Source organism: Convolutriloba macropyga, chromosome 10, assembly GCF_964194025.1.
Source record: "Convolutriloba macropyga chromosome 10, txConMacr16.3, whole genome shotgun sequence".
Taxonomy (NCBI): domain Eukaryota; kingdom Metazoa; phylum Xenacoelomorpha; order Acoela; family Convolutidae; genus Convolutriloba; species Convolutriloba macropyga.
This window is the reverse complement of record NC_134477.1, coordinates 50,130,649-50,148,728: the sequence shown is the minus strand read 5'-3', so window position 1 is coordinate 50,148,728 and position 18,080 is coordinate 50,130,649. Positions and strand designations below refer to the sequence as shown.

The 18,080-nt window shown below is 36.6% G+C and overlaps 1 protein-coding gene across 1 annotated transcript in view; it reads left to right on the top strand.

The window, feature by feature from the left end:
• LOC142348648 (uncharacterized) overlaps window positions 1-11,126 on the top strand; it is a 55,957-nt gene extending 44,831 nt beyond the window's left edge. Inside the window, exon 3 of the mRNA XM_075400077.1 lies at window positions 10,622-11,126. Coding sequence (XP_075256192.1) covers window positions 10,622-11,028 — 407 coding nt within the window. The 3' untranslated portion in view covers window positions 11,029-11,126. The remainder of the gene's footprint in view (window positions 1-10,621) is intronic.
• Window positions 11,127-18,080: the final 6,954 nt, after the last annotated feature.

The window sequence follows — 18,080 nt, the reverse complement described above, 5'->3', positions numbered from 1 at the left end:
GGGAGTCAATAAAAACGATCATATATGGTTCAATAGGAGTGTGGGGATGTTCGTCATTCATAGGTGATCAATAAGACATCTCAACAAGTCTTATGACTATGAAATCAACAACAAAATCTGGCAAAAATGCAAAAAAAGTCAGTAGAAAATTGCGAGAAGAAAAGGTCGAAGCCAATTGAAACCATAAACTTTTCTCTGAAAATTATATCTGTGATACACTGAACGTCTTCATTAAGCCACTATGAGTTGTCATATTTATGATAATGTGAAAAGATTTCAAAAGTAAACAATAATACGGAAATATCCGAAAAATTTTATAAATTTTTTTGAATTCTTGTGTCATTGAAGTCACATTACAAAAAGATAGATGATAAAAAACCCCAGCTAGATCAAATTTGCTTACAGTGGTACTGAACAAATTTGCTTACAGTGGTACTATCATCACAGCGACTGACTCACAGTTCAGGATAATAAGTTTACGATTGGTTAATGATCAGAAAAAATTCGAAAAATTATCTTTGAAGTCTTAACAGCCATTAGCCGTCTGCTCAAAGCAAAAGAAATTTTCACTTAAGACTCATTACGAAACATATTGCACAGTTAGTCAATGAGTCTATGCCATAAGACTCCGAAAAATTAGAAAACCTCAAAAAGAAATTCAAAATTTTATTTAAAATCACGAAAACTCAGATTCGAAGCAAAAAAACATTAGCAGTTCCTTGAAAGCAACTTTTTTCCTTCAATGGGCTTCATTTGAGTGTAAAAGATGTCTGTCATTAACGGAATCTCGATATGAAAAGTGACTTGTCTCTAGGTGACTTAAAAAGCAAAAAAGTAGAAACGTTCTATAAAAAAATAGCTTTCAATTAGATTTCGAATTTTTTTGATATTGAAGCTCCCTATGAGACCAGAACTAGTCTTTTTTTATCGTCTTTAGTCTATCAGGAACACAAAATTGGTTCTTTTTCTGGCAAAAACTTTAAGTTTGAAATGCTATTTTTGTAGAAAATATCTTAATTTGAAGAAAAATCACACTAAAAGTGAACAAATATCCCGTGTTCACACAAAACTTTAATTCTCGAAAACACCTCGAAAAAATCGAAAATCAAAAAATATATTTTTAATTTTGAATTTTACGGTGGACCAATTTTTAATCATACCACTCACATTTCTCTGCGATGAATATATCGATCCGCCAAAATTGACTGAACAAAAAAACCCATTTGAGTATATAGTTCCAAACCCCCCCCCCCCAAAGTGGGGCCGGAACAATTAGGGTTTCTTGTATTTTGGTAACTAGATACTGTATCTGCGGGATAGGGATAATTTTAAGCCACATGATACTAAGTTAGCCTAGTGCCACTCGTTGTTCACGCACAAGCTTAAAAAACCTCTAATCTTAAAACATAGTATGTGAAAAAGCCCAAAAAAATCGAATATGTATACTCAATTTATCGGATATTAATGGTTTCACAAGAAGTTTACTGGAACTCGTTTATTGTCAATACTGATGCAATGCAAAACAAAAATGTCTCCTTTTTACCCAGTATCGTGTGTTTGTTGAACTCACTGAATAGAATGACAAGCAAATTTTCAAAAAAAAATGTGGAGAGGTAGATTTAAAGCATATGTCTGACTTATAATAGCATGATTATTTTCTGGTTTCCAAAATTGTTTTTCATTCAGAAACGGCATCAAGTAATATTCTTGGAGATAGCAGTAGAAGCATAACGGTTTTCATAGTAACCTGGTTAAAATTTTGAGCGGAAGTTTCAAAGTTGTGCTTTCCGCATTTTTCACCTCGGAATAGGCGAAGACCAAATACTGAACTCTGAGATCTCAAAATCAAACATAATTTCAAATATGCATTTGATATTATGCGCCGTCTGAAACAGTAATATTATATAGGCGACTTGCTCAATTTTTTGATCCAGATAACGTGTCTCTCAAATACTTTTTTGGACATAAAAATTTTTCCTCCAACTGTGGAACCAACTTGCAAAGTGTGGAACGCATAAGAATAAACTCAATAGAAATTGTTGTAACCAGATATTGTAAGTTAGAGAATTTAGGTCAAGTTAATTATGTTAAGTTAGGTATTTGATTTTAGCTTTCTGTTATTAAAGGCTTTTTATTTCGAAGGCGCCAGAGAGGGGAGTTGAGTGATATATCTTAAACAAAAAAATTAATGAACAAAAGCATATTGAGCTGTCGATATATTTTGATTAATTAGCAAAGCTGTATTTGCATCAGGCGAAAGTCGAAATGAGGGATTTAAATTTAGAAGAAAGTTAGAGAGCGAACAATTGAAGTGAACTAGATACCTTGATCAAAATTGGAAATTCAATTTGAACTAAATGAAAGTGCGATTTAGAATTTGCAAAATTATTGGCACCCGCAAACCTGTTACCCTCGACTTTTTAAGTTATGTTCATTATTGGAATCTGAAAATTTTGGGGATGTTCCCCTGATGATCGTCCATACATAATAGGGATGCACGGCAGGTTACACCTTTTTGATCTGAGTTTTTAAAGTAGAGTTCTGTTGATGTAGAGTAAATAAAAAGGCAATTTATCAGTTTTTCGAAATACCACCAAGCGGATCTTTCCCCCCCATGGAGGTTATATTAAGCGGACGTTTACCAAATTTTATTGGCATGTACATCCAATGGTCCTCTCAGGCTGGTATACCTTTCGGGCCAATCGGACTGCCCAACTCCGAGTTATTAGCACCGGAAGTGATGTGATTTGAAGGTTTTCGATATTTTGAGCGAAAAAATGACTGTTCGAGTATGATACAAGGGTAACTAAGGGTTGCAATGGGTATTAAGTCTAGAGTAATGTAGCAGATGATCATGGGAAGGGTTTAGGGAGTTGTGGGAGAAATTTATTAGCATTTTGAAATAAGATTATGCAGTTTTCACTAAAATTAGTTAACACTGAAATTGAAATAGTAATTTCTCTAAAAGTTGAAGTCGGATTGACCGGAAATTTGGGGGATAGAATAATTTGGGTACGGGAAACCCGATTCTGAGGTCGGATTCGACCCCACACCAACTTGCACGAATCTAGCGCACGCCCGTGCTGCGGAATGTAAAATTGCTCGTCGAGTATTTGTAGTAGCCTTATGATTCTTGGAGGGTTAGTGTAACTTTTCAAGGGCTTGCGATTGGTGATATTTTCATTCCCAAATTCCAACCGGAAGTCGGTGCTTCGGGACGACCCGAGTGCCGAAAACCGGAAATTGGCCTTTTTGAGTGGCCCAATGACTTTTAAATGGTATTAATATGAAAACCTGAGACAGTTAGTGACAAAAAACACCCACCCCGGTCAATTTTGACGAACTCGGATTTTTCGGGTTTCGGCACCCACGACTCGTTAAAAATTTTCAAGTTGCAAACGACTCGCAACGGCTGATCTGTTGGTCATGAAACTTGGCAGGCAAGTTGATGGCACCCTATAGTTACTAGAAAATTTTACCGGAAGACGTTTTGACCACTACTTCGCAAGTTATTAGGTTTCGAAATTTGGGGTCTTCCGGGAGGTCGATGAAAAGTGTGCTCGGTCATTGCTCGTGTTCTAGTGGGAGTTAGGCCAAGAAATTTTTAAAATAGGTGCAACTATGAAAGAATTTTCCGTGACAATAGTTAGTTTTCTACTTTATCCCTCATTTTGCTCGGGAGACTTTTGGATGACCCCTAGAGGTGAAATTTTTGGCTTTTAGGAATATTAGACTTTTCGGCGGTTTTTAACTGGTGAATTGCATGAAATAGTTTCAAAAATGGAAATTACAATTGGTCTTTGGTTTAGGGTTGAGTTTAGCTATTTATTCAACACATGATTTTTCACACGGTTTGATTGTAGCTAATTCATTTGATAGTGGAAATAGAGGAATAAAATCAGAGCATTGTTCAATGTTTACTAAGCAAACACTGATTGACATGTCAAGTGCATATATGAGATAATGTGGAGTGGATTTGTTTACATAAGAGTCCAAAGGTCGTGTACTTAAGATAAGGAGAATGTTCAACAATGGTTGGTAGCAGTTGAATGACAGAGCATAATTTGATGTTGGCTTGTTTGCATAGCAAACAAAACCCTCCTACGGAATGTGAAAGATTTCAAGTGTAAGTTGCATTGTTTACTTAAGAGATTAAGGTTTGTTCGCTTAAGATCAGAGCGTGTTGGTTGAGTATAAATTGAAGTGACACAGAGAAATTTTTGCAGAGAGAGAGAGAGAGGCAGATTTTGGAGTTTTTGGGAGAACTTCAGAAGTTTGGTTTCGAACAAGCGAGAGAAAGTAGTTGGTTTAGTGGGACTAAACTTTAAAAGAATTGTAATCGCAAGACCAGTTGGGATACTGTGAGCCTTTTTGGATTAGTTCATTTTGGAAAAGTGAACCACGGATATTGGTAATATTATTTTAATTACTATTATAAATTGTCTTGAATTTGACTTTTCCATTGATGTGCAAGTAATTCTCTTACCTTTGTTATCCATATAACTAGGATTGATATTACGAGCTCAATTGTGAATTAACTTATTTCAAGGTAATCTAAGTTGCAACAGCATACAAGAGCGGAAGAGAGAAATTGCAGAGTAACAAAGTAACGCTTGCTTCACCAATTCAAAACCTTTGGTTAATTTTATTTGATCGATCTTCTGGGCGACAGAGTCCCATCACCGTTGAGCCTAGCAGAAATTCAGAAGACGACATTGGCGCTCCCGGGTGGGCTTCGTTTCTTTGTTACTTTTTGCTGTGGGTTATTGTCTAATTATTTGAAGAGCGTGCAATATTTTTCGTCGGAGAAACTGCTGAGAGCACACCAAAATTGACTTAGTTTGATTATGTTTGGTTGTCAGTTGGTGAAGCGTTTTCCATCACCAGGCTACGAAGTTTGGGAGGTTTGGCGCGAACATTATTTGAGCACTGGCTTGAAGTTGGGATGGACGGAAGAAGAGATGATGAAATGATTGCCAACAAAATTGTGTGGGTGGGCTTTGAATGCAGTAAGTGATTTACCAAGAGGTTATTGGCGGTGGACTCCAGGGAAGCAAGCATGGACACTGACAGAGACGCTGTATCAGTTTGACATACGATTGTCTGACAATCCACTCTTTTATGAGCGAAGCTACAATTTGTTTGTGAGAGGGAAAGCGGGAAGTAGGGCGGAAAGCATTGAAACCAGTGATACTGTGGATCAAAGAAACCGACCGCAGTGTTCTCAAAGGCAGGTGATTGATAAAAGAAGAAGAATTGACACTTCTTTAATGGATGAATTTAGCATCCCGGCAAAACTTCTGGAGTATTTGGCATTGGGTCCAGCTGTTGTGTATCAGGAAAAGAAGCCTTTTGTGAAGATCTGTTTGGAGAAGTGGAAGATTCGAGAATTGCTGAAAAAGGTAGTAGAATAAGATTTCCAGCTTACGGCAATGAAGTGCAAACTGGAACTGAGATAGAGTTCACGGAGGAAGTTTTTGGTCAAACAAATCTGGAAATTTATAGAGCAGCGCTAAGCGAACATGAAAACAGCGGCTTCAGAAAAGTTCCTTCAGATGGAAGAATCATTGAGCGCAGTGTTGAGTCTTGTGGACCAGATGAGCATCATGTCATGAAAAAGGATTGTGTACTGTCACCAGAGTCTGGGGAGCTAAGCGATGAACAGTCGGATGATGACTATCTGTTTGAAAATGTTTCAGATACAGATTTTTCGGATGTAGAGGAATTTGATGTCAACGATGCGAGAAGCGGGACACATTTTGCTGGGAGTTTGAATCCAGTTCCATGCGAAAATGTAACAGCAATAGCGAGCAATTTTGGTTGTGGTGTCAAAGCTAGCAGAAACGAGATGTTAGGAGCCTGGTGCTTGATGGAGTTGAAGACAGGAGTTGTGGACCAGAGGTTCTGCAATGCAACAAACGTGGCTGATGAGACGCAAATGCGTACAACTGAGTGCACTTTGGACACTTTGGAGAATTGCACAAATTCAGGAGGAACTGATCAGCTGTTGGTATGTGAAACACAGAAGGGTCAAAAAGATGAGGCAGGAGGTGACCGAAGTAAATTTGCACAGTTGGGAAAAGAGTTGGAGAAATGGGTGCAATCGCAATTGAATGAAATTCAGCCTAATGGTAGTGTTTTCGTCAAACCAACGGATGAGCATCAAGAAGAAAATCCTGCAGTTGACAGAACAGGGAAGTCCGATCAGAAGTCAATGGCTACAGTGTTGCACAGTTGGGATCGTGATGATCAACAGCCTAGGAGGGAGGACTCTAGCAAGTTTTTGAGTGCAGTTGAGCAAAAAGTGAATAGAGGGATTGCATCGCGATTTCCGGAGATTGCAAGTTGATTGCTGGAAAACCAATCATTGAGCCGGAAAGAGAGGTTGATCCGTTTAGAAGCATCAGGACAGCAGTCATGGCAGGATTACAGGAGAAATGTTGGCTACAGTGGAAGAAGCGGTGGACATCCATTCAAGAATCAGAGGAAGAAGGTTTTCGTGTTCAGGTGCACGAGTGTATGATGGGAGGGACGTTGACAGCTAAGTTAGACAAGTTATTTTACCCAATTTTTGCCTACATTGTATTAATCTATATTATCAGGACAATTTGATCAAGCACTATAGCCGTAAGAAAAATTTTTTTTTTTCAAAATAAGATGATTTAGGGAAATGTGTTGATTTGGTAGATCTATTTTTATATTTTTTAAATTTTAAGTGATTTTAGGGTTCCTGGGGAGGATGTATGTCAGAGGTGATAGAGCTTAGTCAAAAATCAAATTTGATGAATTAGGTAGAATATGTTAAATATGTGAAAATGCAAGAGTGTTTTTAAACCTGATTTAATCATCTGCTATTCAAATTTTGTGCAGTTAGTTTGTATTAACCCGGAGCTAAAGCTAAGTGGTTCACTTCACTAGATCGAGTATGGTTAAAGTGCGTAGGATTAGGTCAACCAGGTCACAGGATAAGGCTCTGCAATTATTCGGGAGAATAATAAAATAGGAGGGAGGAGTGTAGAACACATAAGAATAAACTCAACAGAAATTGTTGTAACCAGATATTGTAAGTTTGAGAATTTAGGTCAAGTTAATTAAGTTAAGTTAGGTTTTTGATTTTAGCTTTCTCTTATTAAAGGCTTTTTATTTCGAAGGCGCCAGAGAGGGGAGTTGAGTGATATATCTTAACAAACAAATTAATGAACAAAAGCATATTGAGTTGTCGATATATTTTGATTAATTAGCAAAGCTGTATTTGCATCAGGCGAAAGTCAAAATGAGGGATTTAAATTTCGAAGAAAGTTAGAGAGCGAACAATTGAAATGAACTAGATACATTGATCAAAATTGGAAATTCAATTTGAACTAAAAAAAAAGTGCGATTTAGAATTTGCAAAATTAATGGCACCCGCAAACCTGTTACCCTCGACTTTTTAAGTTATGTTCATCATTGGAATCTAAAAACTTTTGGGGATGTTCCCCTGATGATCGTCCATACATAATAGGGAAGCGCGGCAGGTTACACCTTTTTGATCTGAGTTTTTTACGTAGAGTTCTGTTGATTTAGAGTAAATAAAAAGGCAATTTATCAGTTTTTCGAAAAACCACCAAGCGGATCTTTCCCCCCCATGGAAGTTATATTAAGCGGGCGCTTACCAAAATTTATTGGCATGTTCACCCAATGGTCCTCTCAGGCTGGTATACCTTTCGGGCCAATCCGACCACCCAACTCCAAGTTATTAGCACCGGAAGTGGTTTGATTTGAAGGTTTTCTTTTTCGATATTTTGAGCGAAAAAAATGACTGTTCGAGTATGATACAAGGGTAACTAAGGGTTGCAATGGGTATTAAGTCTCGAGTAATGTAGCAGATGATCATGGGAAGCGTTTAGGAAGTTGTGGGAGAAATTTATTAGCATTTTGAAATAAGAATATGCAGTTTTCACTAAAATTAGTTAACACTGAAATTGAAATAGTAATTTCTCTAAAAGTTGAAGTCGGATTGACATGAAATTTGGGGGATAGACTAATTTGGGTACGGGAAACCCGATTCTGAGGTCGGATTTGACCCCAGACCAACTTGCATTGAACCAGCGCACGCCTGTGCTGCGGAATGTAAAATTGATCGTTGAGTATTGGTAGTAGCCTTATGATTATTGGAGGGTTAGTGTAACTTTTCAAGGGCTTTCAATTAGTGATAATTTCATTCCCAAATTCCGACCGGAAGTCGGTGCTTCGGGACGACCCGAGTGCCGAAAACCGGAAATTGGCCTTTTTGAGTGGCCGAATGACTTTTAAATGGTATTAATATGATAATCTGAGACAGTTAGTGACAAAAAACACCCACCCCGGTCAATTTTGACGAACTCGGATTTTTCGGGTTTCGGCACCCATGACTCGTTAAAAATTTTCAAATTGCAAACGACTCGCAACGGCTGATCCGTTGGTCATGAAACTTGGCAGGCAAGTTGATGGCACCCTATAGTTACTAGAAAATTTTACCGGAAGACGTTTTGACTACTACTTCGCAAGTTATTAGGTTTCGAAATTTGGGGTCTTCCGGGAGGTCGATGAAAAGTGTGCGCGGTCATTGCTCGTGTTCTAGTGGGAGTTAGGCCTTGAAATTTTGTGAATAGGTGCAACTATGAGAGAATTTTCCGTGACAATAGTTAGTTTTCAATTTTATCCCTCATTTTGCTCGGGAGACCTTTGGATGACCCCTAGAGGTGAAATTTTGGGCTTTTAGGATTATTAGACTTTTCGGCGGTTTTTAACTGGTGAATTGCATGAAATAGTTTCAAAAATGGAAATTACAATTGGTCTTTGGTTTATGGTTGAGTTTAGTTATTTATTCAATACATGGTTTTTGACACGGTTTGATTGCAGCTAATTCATTTGATAGTGGACATAGAGGAACAAAATCTCTTCAGAGCAACGTTCAATGTTTACTAGGCAAAAACTGATTGACATGTCAAGTGCATATATGAGATAAAGTGGAGTAGATTTGTTTACATAAGAGTCCAAAGGTCGTGTACTTAAGATAAGGAGAATGTTCAACGATGGTTGGTAGCAATTGAATGACAGAGCATAATTTGATGTTGGTTTGTTTGCATAGCAAACAAAACCCTCCTACGGAATGTGAAAGATGTCAAGTGTAAGTTGCATTGTTTACTTAAGAGATTAAGGTTTGTTTGCTTAAGATAAGAGCGTGTTGGTTGAGTATAAATTGAAGTGACACAGAGAAAATTTGGCAGAGAAAGAGAGAGGCAGATTTTGGAGTTTTTGGGAGAACTTCAGAAGTTTGGTTTTGAACAAGCGAGAGAAAGTAGTTGGTTTAGTGGGACTAAACTCTAAAAGAATTGTAATCGCAGGACCAGTTGGGATACTGTGAGCGTTTTTGGTTTAGTTCATTTTGGGAAAGTGAACCACGGATATTGGTAATATTATTTTAATTACCATTATATATTGTCTTGAAGTTGTCTTTTCCATCGATGTGCAAGTAATTCTCTTACCTTTGTTATCCATATAACTAGGATTGATATTACGAGCTCAATTGTGAATTAACTTATTTCAAGGCAATCTAATTTGCAACAGCATACAAGAGCGGAAGAGGGGAAATTGCAGAGTAACAAAGTAACGCTTGCTTCACCAATTCAAAACCTTTGGTTTATATTATTTGATCGATCTTCTGGGCGACAGAGTCCCCTCACCGTTGAGCCTAGCAGAAATTCAGAAGACGACACAAAGGAATTGAGCTGAAAATGGGTTTTTTTCAGTTTCAATTCCGCTGAACTATAGAAGTGCTACACTATCATTTGGCCCTAGTGGTTTTGAATATAAACAAATAAGGAAAAGGTTTTTTAATATAAAAACGATTTTAGGTTATCGTCATCGGTGCTTCAATTCATTCTTGTATCAGAGTTTTCAAAAAGTTTTGATTGAACACTAAATTTTGATATGAAAGCTATGTTTTGTTTCAAAATCTAAGTTATCATTATTGATTGAAATCTGAACCAAAAACAGCTTTGTTTTTGTTTTCTTTTCTCGAAGGTTTGAGCATTTAGAGGGGAAGAAGTTACTCTAAAATTGCGAAAACTTCATGGTATTTTATTTCTGAGAGACTGTTTGATCTTTAGAAGAACAGGAGTGAGCTCAGTTTGAGATAAATCATTCAAAATAGCTTGTAAAATCAAGTTGGTCTGCAGAAATCAAAATTTATGCTTCTCGGTAGCTCCAAGTCATTTGTGGCGCTTGTTTTATGAATATAAAAAATACTCAATGTTTTAAAAAACCCAAACTTTGAAGAATTATTTTTTTAACAAGCATCCAACAGAATTTAAATATCCTGTCGCCGTTAAATTCCATTTTCTTAGAACTGCCATTTTTTACACCATGTTTTCTCACTTTTGTTGGAAGTTGAAGCTTTGTTACGAATTTTATCGCACGGGAACAAGAGAGGGATATAATCTATACCCGGCCCAAGAGTTTTACCTAAAAAAACAACGGGAAAAGAAGCTGAAAAGTTTAAAATTAGTTAATTTTTTCAGCTGTTTCTTTGTTTATGCAACATCAAACACAACCTATTTTCAGACAACTTCAAATAATCGAAATTGTACATTTTTTTCAGGAATGCTAGTCGACCGAATCAACCAAGAACTCTACGCTGTAAACCTCACACATAGCAAATACAAGCAATGGCTCGTAACCATGAGCGGTGGTAAGGTTCAGGTGGGTTATGATCCGTACACCAGGCGTTCAAAACCCAATGGGAACTATCTCTCAAATGGCAAGCAAGTGACCACGGATTCTAGTGCCACCAAAGTGAAAGAAACAACTACTGATCCAAGAGCGACTACAGAAATCGTCGTGAATGAAACTCGTGTGGATGTCACGATTGCTTATGAGTTGGACAAAATAGTTTCAGAAAAAAATGTCGTTTTTCTCGCAATTTTTGTGTTCATACTGCTGATATTACTCCTACTATGTTGTATATGTACAGAAATAATGCGCTGTATAGCGTCTGTAATGCGTTAAGTTGTCAAGGGTGCTATCGCAATGCAGAATTCATATGAGAATTGGTGTGATGTTATCGAAAAAGCTTCCTTCTGTAGAAAAAAAAACCATTTATGGCAGCTGTTTCTTAACATCAGTTTTAAAAAAGCTGGCCAAACAAAGTAAGTGACCAGAAATAGGCACTGATTTCTGTTTAATTCTTCTTAATCACAACAACCTGTGTCAAGTCCTTAGATTATGTCTTCCATAAAATCATTAAGGTCGAAGCGGACACAATGTCGTGATCACGAGCGCGAGTAACAATATTTTTAATATTTTGAATTGAATATATTGAAAAGTACAAAAATTCACAGGTCTTTATAGTCGCTATCAGTATGAAAGTTTACAAAACTGTCTAGATATAGATCAATTGATAAGGGTTGATTTACACCATAAGTATGAACAAGTATTTTTCCTTTTCGTATATGGCAAGTACTAGTGCAGTTTTTTGCACTTTACACATTGTCTTCTTAACCTGAAAACATATCATTGGTATCTATAGGGAAGATAATCGAATTGGTTTATGGTCATCAATGATGGTTTGAAGGTCGAATTAACCGCTCACATTTATGGTTTATGTACACTGATAAACTTGTAGTATGAACAAATTTGAAGCAACAAATTTGTCTTTTTCGAGTTCTCATTCTGGATGGATGCACTTTTCATTCGTATGCTTATCATGAATGTAGCCTTAACAACTAGTAATCTGCTCGTTAGTTTGAAGAAGATTGGTTCACACAGATGAGATCTAGTGACTGATGGAAATCTCACTTTCCGTCCTTGCAGCAGTTCTAAAAGAGTTTGCCCCGCGTCTTGGAAGTATTGCGATGTGTCATCAAAACCCGCTGTAGGAAAACGCTAAGTGACACATTCAGATTTGGACTCCAGGCTTGATTAGCCTGTTTCCTTGTTTGGACCGCTCGCTCTGCAATTCCGTTTCCTCTTTGAAGGTAGATGAGTGACTCCATATTTTGAATCCCCAGTAATTCACACGACTGTTCGAGTTCACCGTTTACAAACTCGGGACCACTGTCTGATATCAACAATTCTGGAATCTCAACTCTTGCCAAGATTTGACTCTTGTACACCTTTACTGTTTGTGAAGTTCTATTTTTTGCCGGGAAAGCTTCTATCCAGCTTGATCCCGCGTATACTATCACTAAGATATTATCTTGGTCCTTAACGTAACCGCAGTTCATATGGAATCATTCCCAAACGTCTGCTTCTCGCCATATAGATACTGTTTTCTCGCCATATAGATACCTTCTTGGCATTAATCACATTTATTTACATATCGAAGAACATCTTGACTAATGCTGGGCCACCAAACTATCATTCGCTCTGTTGTTTCAGTTGCGTTTTTGGCTGGGTGGGTTTCATGAGCCTTGGCGGTCACCGCGTGTCTTAGTTTGGATGGAATGAAAGGTACAACACTTCGTAAGATGATTCCGTTGAGGATAGTTAAGGCGTCGTTCCGTTGTTCGAAACCTTTCTCTGCTTCTGAGCACTGCTTTCAGTTTCCGCTTATTATTTTTGGGTGAAATCGTGGAAGACTAGATTCCAGCCGAGTTCAGTTCTGATATCTGACTGGGTCACCAGTTCGGATTGAAGAAAACATATATTGTCGATTCGCGATTAATCACACAAAATCAAAATGAGAAAAGTTAAGTATTCTTTTTTCTTCGCACTTTTTTCTTCTTTGGAGCTCAGTGAGCAATTGTTCTTTCATTCACCATTGGACCAAGAAGCTAAGTTAACATGAATGTTTTTGAAGTCATAAACATCAAATATAACTTTATTTTGTTTTCAAATTGCCTTCCTAAAAAAGTTTCCTGGCGCCGTAAATGTTTCCAACGTCTATTAATGAGACGGTTTTTTCAGTTTTACAAAAATACTTATCGGAATTTCTACAATTTTTTCAAATTTCAACGTTTGCCTGCAAAATGCTCTAAATAATTGTGTTTTTAGCAGCAGAATCAAAGTTATTTGTAGATAAAATTTCGTTTGCCCTCAGATGCAGACTAATTGCTGGCTATTTGGTTTCATACTTCTTTTTTTCTCAGAAGAACTTATAGACAAATTATTATTTACGTAGAGCAGCATTTTTTTTCTATTCCCCATCAGATACAGTTCAATTTCTTTGAACATCTAACACAGCATTGTTAACAAGATTTTGCATTGATTCATCACGCAAACTTCATGATGAGGCATTTTATGATGAGCCAAGAAAAATATGTTCATGTTATAAATTTAGGTTTCGGTTCATTGGGTTGCGTTTTTGGCCTCATGACCTTATAATTAGAGAACAATTATTTGCACTGGATTTTGGTTTTGAATTCATTCATTGCTTTTTGCACCAGTGCATTGGTTGCCACAAATCTTATTAAGTTCCCCTGTCTTTCTCGCTATGACAGGAAAAAATAATCCTGACATGAAAACCGGGGACGAAATAAAAAAGGACGGGGTTTCGTGATTATCTGTAGGGTTCTTACCGAGAAAACTGGAACTCTATGATCAGCATTTTGAGGAACAAGTTGCTGGGATCTTTCCGTGGAAAACGGGAAATTCACGATTGCCATCAATGTTTTTTATGAGATAACTTCTTTGCTTCCTGTTTTGGCTTCCCTAGATGCTTAAAACTGTCATAAAGTTCTACAAAACACTAAGTTCTGAAGGAAACTCGCATAATCATCAAACAACTGCACAATATATTGCGAAACAGGATACAATGGTACTAGATATCTTTGAAGGCTTATACAAAACAACCCACAAACACAAGGTAAACAGAATTTTAGCGGAAAATCACACGTGTGCGTACAGGGAGCTGTTTTTCTTCATCTGCGACAACAGTATGTCCTCATCCATGACCGGCCCAACTTTGTGCCTGAATTACAAAAAAGTGTTTCTGACTGAAAGTAACAACGGTTGAAGAATTTTTTCTTGAAGAAAACTAAAAACAAATTTTTTTCCCGAAACAGAAAACCTTTGATTTTTTATAAGCCAGGATTATTTGACGAACAAAAATGGAGCGAAAAGTTTAAGGTACTACCAGAAGAGACAGATTTACAAAAGGAGGAAAGAATGATAAAAACCAACTAAACTTGATTTTGAAACAAATTAATCCAATAATGGGTGAAATGTTTATTAGCACAAAATGACGATTTCCAGCTTTTTTTAGATTTTAAAAAATGCGGTTAATCGGGTACATATCCACAAAATCTAAATTGATATTGGCAAGCATGAAAACACTGAAATCTGGATTTTGAGGAGTATGTACCCCATGGACCACCACACTTAAAGTTCTAAAACTAATAAAGCAGAGTTCTCAATAAAAGCGCCAGTCAATTAAATCGTAGTTTTTTCCAGCCGGGTATTTTACCCGACGGACTTCATCGCACCTAATGATTTAAGAACTGAATGACCAAATCTAGAGGTATGGGAAATGTCATATTTTTTTCTTGTTTGCGCTTCCGTAAACAGTTCAAACTATCAAACTTTTAGCATACACCAAGTTCTGAAGGAAACTAGTACAATCACAAACAAGGGAACTTTTTATTGATAAAATCAATAAAATGGCACCAGGCATTTTTGAAGGAATTTTATAAGTTTTGTACAAAAATATACTGCAAACCCCGGGTAAACAAAATTTTGGCTAAACTTTCGCAAGTGTGCCAACAAAGAGTTGTTGTTGTTCTTCATTTGTGACAACCGACGTTCTCTAGACATACCCCATTGAGTTACAGAAAAACTTATTCTGACTAAAATCGAAAGGCCGAGAGCAAGTTAAAGAAAATTTCAAAAAAGTTGTAAATCTACACTAAAAACGGGTTTGAGTGAATTTAAAATAAAAATAAAAAGCTGGTTTTGAGAAAAGAAACAAAAAAGTATGTTTTTTTATGTTAAAAAAACACTCATCTGCTCTACTGAGGCTTTATTGTTCAGTCGATTGCTTGGACTTTGTGCCTTTCACTGTTACATTGAGCGTTTTTTCCAAGAAAGTTCAAAGTTTTTACGAGCATTAATTGAGTACATAATTAGATATATTTACGTTTGCAACCAATTTCAGAAATAAATGTCTGTACCCAATTACCGAAAATATACTGTTTGCACCCAAATTCAGAAAATAAAATAAAGAATTAGAATCTCTTTGAGCTTGAACTTTAGACATTCCAATCAAAATGTAAGTTTTAACAGACTACCCTGACTACCGTAACTTTTAACAAAAAAGCTCCGATGTCTTAGTTATCTATGTCGATGTCTTATTGTTTCATGAGATGAATTTTTTCGATTATTCAATAGACTGATCATTTTATCCACAATAACCAGTTTTTGAATTTTTCAATCAAACAATTTTTCAAATATTGTTTCAACCAATTTTAAATTACAAGATAAAATAGTTTAAATAATAAGGTCTTTTTATATTTAAGGTAAAATAGATACTATAATTGCTCTTAAATTAAAAAAAAACAGGCCCAACATATTTCTGATCAATTTCTGATTAATGAACAAATTGGGTTATGGTTCTGAAGAGATGGTCGGTATTCATAACTTCTTGCTCCATGTTTTACGTACAAATTAAAATTAGAAAACAAAATTCTGACACCAATGCTTTTGAACCACTAAAACTAAACGAATATGGAAAACAGGATAAATAGACGGCACTATATACTTTGTAATAACCAAATGTGGAATTTTCAAGTTTCAACGATTGATCGGACTTCACCCTTTCCCAGCTATCATCTCCAGAGACAGAAGAAAAAGAAAAAGAGAGGAGGTCGAGTAAGAAAGAGAAGAAGAAAAAGAAGAAAACAAGAAGAATCGAAATCATCCTTTTAGTTGAACTTACTGTTTTCCTCTAAGCAATGTATCAGTAGCAGAAATGATGTCGTCCTTTTAAAAGAACGAGAGCAGAGGAACCAACGAGAATAGAGTCAGGCGGAAAAGCAGACACTCGGACGTCTGCATCTGAAACAAGCAACTAAATAAAAAACAAACAAACAAACAACCATAATCCGCCGCAGTTTGTATAGTTTTGATTAAAAGCAGAGATCTTAAGCACATCAAAGCAACCTCGCCCAACGCTCGATCCAAATCAGCTGGGTTTGCGACTAAAACTGTGTCATAAATGTTTTCACGACATCTTTCTGAGGCTCACATCAAGTTTATCACCTCACTGCTATTCTAACAAACAATCCACTCTGCTTTGGCTTAAAACGAACGATCAGGAATAAGTCATGCTAAGAACTCAATCCCAGCAAATATCATGAAACTCGCAATGAAGTGTCTCCAGTAGAACTCTCTTGTTCATGTGATTTTTTTATTCATATTAATTTCACAACAAAATATTTTCTCCAACGGAAGCACTTCTCTAAAATCAAATTAAGTTTATCTTAAATTCAAAAACCTTGTTTGGTGCAAGCTCAGACAAAGCTAAGACAGCAGTTTGGATGAGTGGACTTTTGAGAGACAAATTACCCGGAGTCAAAGAAAAAAAGCAACAATTTTCAAAATATTGAATGCTTTCTACCTTTAAAGTGAGCCCACCTAAAATCACAAAAAACAATGGATCTTTTCCGTTCTTGACCCCGGTCGCAATTTTATATGCCCGGTTTGTAAATGAGTGAAAACTTGAACGGCTGTCAATTCTAATTGCATATACAAAAGAAAAACGCGCATTTACAAGAACACATTTAATAAAATGTCAGCAATGATTTTCCGGGCCGAAGTGCAAGTCAATATCGTTAAAAGGCAAGTCAAAATTCAAGATTTAATTTCGTTTTTCAGGAATGGGCATGTCCAATTAAAAGATTTACAGCTCTGACAGTTCTCTGCCAGGACTTGGATAAAACCTGCAAATCAATTCCCAAGGTGGAACCGATTTTTCAAAAACTTTCGATCGGAAATTTCCGATTTTTGAAATTTTTTGTACCTTACCACGATATCGAGTTTAATTTTAAACTACTTTCCCGGTGCTCTCCAATACTGATACCAACTGATACTCAAAAATACCAACGGGTACTAGAGGACCCTGTGGGTCACAAGAGTTCTGGGCCCTTTTTGGCAGCAATTTCTCAAAAAGTGACAGATTTGGTAGCAAATTTTAGATCATGATTTTATGTCTGGCAGTTATACTAGAAAAAAGTTCCAAAGCATACCGCGGTGAAGGTTCCTGTTTTGTTTTTCCTCTGTCCAATTATACAAAATATCACTAATGTTGATCCATTGATCCATCCAAAGTCGGAATGAGTACGGAAATGGGTCAATCAGACAAAACGAAGAAAATTACCAAAATTCGGCTGCGGCAGTGCCGTACTGTCAACTGATGAAAAACTTCCTGTTGCCGTCTGTTAGTTATGATTATAAACTTTAATGTTTACAGTGTAGAAGCAAATAAAATTAGGCAGACAGGCTTTTCTCGGCATATAAAGTGGAACGAAGTACGCATTGCTGATTCAAATAAATTTTCTCGACCAACGGTCTAAAAGATGTTTTTTTTTGTCAAAAGGTTATATGATAGCGGTTTTTATGAGCCTTTAATTTTACCCAGATTTTAGATCTTCACTCAGTTTAGATTTATCCGATTGCCCATCGTTATTAATATTACTGAGCTCTTTTATTTGGATAACTGTTTCAGATGAGTAACAATAACATCTGCTCTAACCGAAAATATATGAGTGAGCTTCTTTGGTGTTGAAATCTAGGAGACACTAATGATTGAGCATGAGGTACCCTGTGGGACCATTGGTCATATATCGCAGTTTTTCACCCTTAGTCAGTATTTCATCAACCAGTTACCCAATTACAATGTGTTTTTTATGGTTTTAAAGATTGTATTCTATTAATTCGAATGAGCTATGTCCCGTTTATTTTTACCCAATTTTTATGGAGTTTTTAAATAAAGAGTTTTCTGCACTCATTTCGGATGATGTTTTGACTATTTTTCGCATTTCACGGGCCTATTCTGGACAATTCTGACCTTAATTGAAGTTGTTTTTTGACTGCCAGCTGTTTGTCAGGACTTGGATTTAGACTTG